Source organism: Micropterus salmoides, unplaced genomic scaffold (assembly GCF_014851395.1).
Source record: "Micropterus salmoides isolate LMB-PRFRI ecotype aquatic unplaced genomic scaffold, ASM1485139v1 Ms_hic_scaffold_6, whole genome shotgun sequence".
Classification (NCBI taxonomy): domain Eukaryota; kingdom Metazoa; phylum Chordata; class Actinopteri; order Centrarchiformes; family Centrarchidae; genus Micropterus; species Micropterus salmoides.
In genome coordinates, this window is record NW_024044348.1 from 26335007 (window position 1) to 26341800 (window position 6794).

Consider the following 6794-nt stretch of genomic DNA (forward strand, 5'->3'; position numbering starts at 1 on the left):
GCCCTGCTCCAAAGCACTGGCAGCAGAACTGGATTTTGTCTTTGAGAGCTGTGCAATGGGTAAAAAACTAGCAATTATATTTATAATATTTCTGTCCATTTCCCAAGTTCTTTATTTCACACAAGATGCTTCTTCCTACTTTCTAGGCAGCCATAGATGACTTTACACCTGGGTTATCCATCAGTGAACATCAAGCTTGGATTTATTTTTGTCAAAGTTACATCACTGTTGCCTGGAAGTGAACCTGTATGATGTTCAATGTGACGAACTCACAGTGAAGTGTCGAGTCTCTGCAAGATGATTTTCATGCTGTACAAAAACTGATAGGAAACAATGGGATGATGGCTTGAAGAACTGAAAAGTGTAAATTACTGTGTTCAGACATTTAGTCAAAGCAGCACATTACGGTGACTGCACCAGCCAAAACTTAGCGTGGGCTGTATCTAGAAAGTATACTTTAATATTCAAGGAGCTTTTTACTGGGATAATTGAGAAGGCTGACAAGCTTATTCAAAAATTATCTCACACAAAGTGAGTGCCAGCAGCCTCCATTTTCTACCTAAACTATTAACCATTGATTCCATAAGATGAAAAAGCAGGAGACAGAGTTGAAAGCCTCCATTAAAAGATACATTAGTGGGCATTATACTGCTAATCCTAGGGCCTTTAAGATCCTGATAATCTGGATTACAGCATTGGTAGATCATTTTATAGCATAAATTGTTTTAACCCCCCCCCATATATAGTCTTATGCTGTCAGTGGCACCATATGTAATAGAATATCCACCGTAATCTAGGATATATTCTCATGAAAAAAGTATTTTGACACATTTTGCGTCTGTGGGGTTGAAGGTTAATGGCCAGAGCTGGTCAGTGAGCTGGGACTCCGTATGTAAACAAAAACACACTTCCTCACACACCACTTTAAAATGGGACACATAAATAAAGTGTTTGGTGCCTGATATGAACACAAACAAATTTGGCCTTATTTTCAAATATCACAGTTGTGGGAAAGATGGGTCTATGCAGCAGACTAATGTCAAACAGCAATCACAAATACTGCCATATTAATGGAGTTTGTCCTCTGAGACAACGATCTGTATACTACAATACTCAATCTGTATGCTGCTCTCATGACTGATTAACCTGAATTATGTACCATTAAAACTTTCCAAAATAGTTGTATGCAAACCAGTTGATCCAGATCTATAGGCCATTACACTATCATTCACTATTTTCTGCTTTTTGTTTGCAATTAAATACGTCATGTTGTCAGTGTCTTGCAAATACCTTGCACATTCAAAGGTTCGATGAAAAAAAGTGGATTTTCTCCTCATTTATGGTTCATGCTCAACCTGTGACCATAGCCTTCATTCAATTTCACAGTACTTATGTATGTGTTTTTTGAAAAGATCTCCATCAGGTGAAAATATGTGGCTTATTTTTATTTTTCAGGATTTATTTGTCTTTTCACGAGTTAGTGTGATGCATCCTTCAGTGTAAAAACATCTGGAGCTCCTTCTTATCTTGTTACTCGCCTGTGTAACAGCAAACCACAGAGAGCCTCTGAAAGGGAAATCATATTGAGTTTTCCATTCACTCTGAGAGCAATCAGACCACAGCATGTCTGACTCATCCTAACACTTCAATCTAACAGACCAGCTTATCAGCAATCTTATTATAGGTACGCAGACAGACAGAAAGACAGACAGACACCAACGCCACTTTCACAATGTAAATCTGCGATTCTGACTCTTTGGTGTCAATGTAAAGGTGATAAAGAAGAGACTAAATAGATATTCCCACATTTGTAGTTAACGGGGTCATGTTTGGATTCGTATCTGCGAATTCAAGATTGAAATAACTTGAAATTTTGTGAGCTGAAATAGTGCCATTCTTGGATACTTCAATGTACCTTTGCAAAGAATAAGTTTTAGATCCCTGAAATTCAAATCATATAATTTTGAAACTGTAAAAAGAAAAAAAATATAGCTCTCAAAAGGCCCTCGAACCGCATCTAATCGATCGTGTTCTTCTTACAATGAATCCAACTGCTGTTCGTGAATCTCTCTTTTGACAACAGCTAAACTGTCCTTCTAAATACAACCCGAGAGACAATGAGAATGACTGTTGACAATTTACTGCATTGCCAGCAATTGAATACTGAATGAGTGCTTGCCAAGAGGTGAGACGTTGTCATGGAAACATATTCAAAGGAAAGAAGATCCATTTGCCAAGATCTTAACAAAACACCTGACTCAGCCAAGATATTTGTTATTAGTGAGACATTACTGGCATGGCTACCAGCAGAGGCAATCTTATTGAGAAATTTTAATGCATTAAATAAGCTACAAGGTACATTTATTTATCATTTTACAACACATGGGGTTGTATGACAAGATCATATGCGTGACATGAAACTGATATCAGCAAAAATTAAGATTTGTTTTTCACACTATAGGAATAAATGGAACAGAAGAAATAAATCCCCATTCCACAGCAGATGCCGTCTTATGTAAAGCAAACAGTGAGCCTCTTCCTCGGTTCGCCTGGCATCCTCTGTGCTTCAGTCCATTAGCTTTACGCTGCAGTCAGCGGATCATTAGGCCCCATCTGCTTCAATAATGCAAAAAGAGCAAACCAAGCAATCACCTTGCAGCCTTATCTGCCTCTCAACACAGCAGGAGCCAAATAGGTAAACAACACATTATCTGATGAATACTGTGTGCAGCAACTGGCATTATGAACTGTGTGCACGCAGGTGTGTGTGTGTGCAACTGGCTGCAAGGCATGCAACTCTTCTAAACAAGTAGAGAAGAAATGAGGATGTGGTATATCACTTATGCACACACCTGACAATTTTGTATTTTCTGCATCACTGGAAATTTAACAAATATTTACAAACCAGGTATAGAGTGGATCAACTGATGGATGACACCAAATAAAGTGTGTACACACTCTTACAGTAGGCTTCTATTTTTGAATGCATTCTGACAATCTTCGTCAGTCAGAAATGTGAAAAAAAAAAAGCATCATCTTGATGACAAATCGCAGATAGGTTAGGGTATCTGTGATTTGACGTCCCCAGCTGACAGATATGACAGCCCTGCCCACAAAAGGGACAGAGCAGCCAATGACAGGATTCATTTCAACCAGATGCCTATGTGGCCAAACCAATGGGAGCGCAGCTGCGTTGTTCCCCTGCCTGCATGGCTCTGTTTGGTGCGCACATGTGACCGCAGAAGGCGCTTACTGGTATTTAAACATCGTCTATTGGGTGCAGAAGTGGACAGCTCCCCTCCGTACAGGTAAACAAACAAAAGCACAATGGCTCGTTTGGCTCCCTGTTACGGATGCTTTGAAGCCCTTTTCTCTTTATAACTCTCTGTGAAAATCTCCATTTTCCAGGCTGCGCATCATCTTTGAACATGAACGGAATTATTTTAAGCCGCTGACGAAAAACAAGGCACCGTGTTCTCTCCACAAAGAGCAGTTAGGCGGATGTTGTGACACCTGTGGTTGATTCTGGATCCCAGTCTCATAAAAATAAAAAGACTCCCGGGAGAGGTGCTCCGGCGCTGTTTGATCTCGAGTGGGGAAGCGCAAAGGTAGACCTAAAGCCATTTACGAACGCATTAATTTCTAAGCCGCTCTCGGTGCCTGCTTGCAGACAGGAAGGAGCATGGATAGAGAGGAATTTGCTCTGACTAGTGCGTTGAGGGGATTTACAGAGCTGGGGGTGTGCTCCTGTGGAAACTAAACTAAGGACAGTGGCTGAAGCGCCGTCACAGCTCGCCATTTCCCTTGAAGCATCTTTTCTTTATTATTTCATATTTTCGGCGTGGAGACAGATCCTTTGTTTGAACAGTCATGGGGAAAGATGAGTGCAAAACAATGCTGGACGCTTTGAACAAAGTGACCGCTTGCTACAGGCATTTGGTCATCGCCCTGGGAAGCACCTCGGACTCGCAGAACCTGCGAGAGGAGCTGAAGAGGACCCGCAAAAAGGCCCAGGAGCTGGCCGTGGCCAACAGGACTAAATTGACCTCTCTGCTCAAAGACAAGACCATCAGCAAAGATGACCGAGCCGAGTACGAGCGCCTATGGGTGCTGTTCTCAAGCAGCATGGAGCTCCTGGAGGTGGACATGAAAAGGTCCCTGGAGATAGGGCAGGATTTCCCCCTCAAGGTGCCGACGAGACACCTCATCCAGACGGGGATGACCGGCAGCACCACCACCGTGGCGGCCCGGGCCATGAGCGTGCAGAACATGAAGTACGAGGCGGACAGCAACATCGACACCGCCGACCTCAGGGACCTGCAGTCCGAGATCTCCCAGATGAGCCAGATGATGGAGGAGATGGAAATGAAGGTGCAGGTGGCGCCGTGGGCAGTGGAGGCGAAGCAGGAGGCAGGCGCGGAGCTCAAGTCCAACATGAGTGTAGGAAATTCCTCTGTGGGTGTCATCTCCATCTGCGAAGAGGAGCCCAAAGAAGAAGACGGAGGAGGAGGCAACAGGGATACCGGCTTTGCATCCATCTGCGCCGTGCTTGTATTCTTTGTCATCGTGACGGTCGCTGCGGTTCTGGGGTATTTGGTCATCAATATGTCCTGAACTTTCCTCACCAACAGATCGTCCTGATGGGCACCCTGCACGGCTGCCCACGGGCGCGCAACCGTGGTTTAAGAGCCAGCGGCTCCACAAGAGAGAGAAAGAGCAATTTTTTGTGGGATTTGAGGGGCTGAAACATTTGCGGACACACAAGTTATTAATCTCTCTCGGATTTGTGAATGTATTCGGTGGAGTTGATGAGTTCCACTAGATAAAAAAAAAAAATTAGAATAGCCTATAGGCCAGTGTGTCATTCGTTGAGGATGGCCTCCGGCACAATTTGAGGTTAAGTTTTTTGAGGGGCCAAGGGTCGTGTATTTTTGGATTCTTGGGGGGGGGGGGGGGGGGGGGGGGGGGGTCGTCCTGACATTACGTGACAGTGTCTGGCCATCGGGATGATATGAACAACACGTAATCCAAGTGGATTAGTGGAAAAGCTCAAGCATAAATGTAGCCTACTGTTAAGTATTCCCCTTGATGTTCAGCTGATTGGTGCTTTCAGTTTATGAATTCAAAAGTCAGATATGTTCCAGAGAGCAGGGGGTCATCTAGCCAGGTCAGGTTGTATGGGAGCCAGTGTTACAATTAAGTTCTCCACATCACACAGGTTGGGTGTGATCAAATCTGCACTGTTCCACACTCCTGTTAGCACAATATTAATACTTTCAAATAATCTTTACTATAGCCAGATTGTAGTAGGCCTACATCTTACTCCATTGCATTATATCACAATGTGCTTCATGAGAGCCTTGGGACCTGAGATACCACAGTCTTCTAATAATGCACCCGTTCACTGTACACCTGTTCATGTTCCTTTTCAGGGGTTTTCTCGCATACAGTGTTGAATGTATACATTGCAACATGTGAATAGAGGGTTTGTATATACAGACTGCTGTGTCAGATAATGTACATACATAAGTATATTTATTATAATAAAACTTTTGAGACACACTTGTGAACGTGCTAGCTCCCAGGTGTTTTACAGGAAATGCCAATGTAGTTTTAGCACAGGGTCCGTATGAAATGAATGTCATATTTTTATTATGAGTGAGGTTAAGATACATACATCAGATGTACACAGTGGCATTTAAGCAGAAGATTATCTTAGACGTAACCACCTGGGTGGTTTTGTTTTAAAATGGAATGGAGACTAACACAGATGCTTTAACTCCCTAATGGTTTTAGTTGTAAGAGTCTTTCAAGTTATTCCTGGAATGGTGCACAGGTGAAGTCAAAGGTGATGGCAGTCCGAGCCAAAGCCTCCACATGGCTGTGAGGGCAGAACAGTTGTCCGGGCTTGCATGAACTCAGTGTGGGCTTTGAAAGATTTCATACAGAACACTTTGGAGTCAGAAATAGTTTCAAGTCAGAAATCTTAATCAGACGCTATCAAAGCCCACAGACTGTTTACACAGCATGAGTCTGACTGCATTTGCTATTTAACTTAGCATACTGTGTCTGATTTTATGAAATAATTAACAAGATTAGGAAATTATATAACACTCGACTATACTTCCCTTTCTTTATTAGGGGTTCAGAAAGGTTTAACTAAAAATGTGTCATTTCAGTTGGGCAGATGATTTTGTTACACTTTATATCACTCCCACCTAATGACAATTTTGAGGACCTTTTGTAACCTCTTTCCACAGTAATCGAACATTATAAAGCTCATGCATACCATTATAGGAAAAAATAACCTAAATATTTAAAATATGCAGTGAAACTAACTGTGAATATTAAAAACTTAAAACTTAATTTCTTCCCCAAAGCTGTATTAATAATTTATTCAAATCTCTTTGTGGGTCTCAATAAATCAAACATTTTCCAATTTTATAGTAAATGATATAGTGTATGGTACATTATTGTAAGGAAATTATTGAAAGAGACTCCACACTGCATCACTGTTTACAAGGTCTTTGCCAGAGACTGAATTGAAAAGCAGATATTTATAGAAAATATCCTATATAGTAATCTTCTCAGGTAAAAATGTGAAAGTGAGATTTAAAAAATATAGGCAGTACATCAACAACTAAGTGTTTAATTATCAATGCTGAGATGTTACTGTAAGGATTTGGTTTCTCTCTATTCACATCAGCTGGCTTGTTGAATTATTGCTCCAATGTGAATGTTAATGAAAAGTCTGTTGTAACTGCTGGCAGCTTGACATTTGCACATCAAACAAG

General features: G+C 41.7%; 1 protein-coding gene across 1 annotated transcript; it reads left to right on the top strand.

Annotated features, from left to right (window-relative positions):
* The first annotated feature begins 3265 nt into the window (after nucleotides 1-3265).
* On the top strand, nucleotides 3266-4945 carry LOC119890389 (regulator of G-protein signaling 9-binding protein). Its single transcript, XM_038701645.1, has one exon. The coding sequence runs from the start codon at nucleotides 3871-3873 to the stop codon at nucleotides 4612-4614; it is 744 nt and encodes a 247-aa protein (XP_038557573.1). The 5' UTR covers nucleotides 3266-3870; the 3' UTR covers nucleotides 4615-4945.
* The last annotated feature ends 1849 nt before the right edge of the window (nucleotides 4946-6794 follow it).

Excerpts from the sequence above, each read along its gene's own strand:
- LOC119890389 (XM_038701645.1), top strand. The coding sequence starts at position 3,871 with ATGGGGAAAGATGAGTGCAAAACAATGCTGGACGCTTTGAACAAAGTG.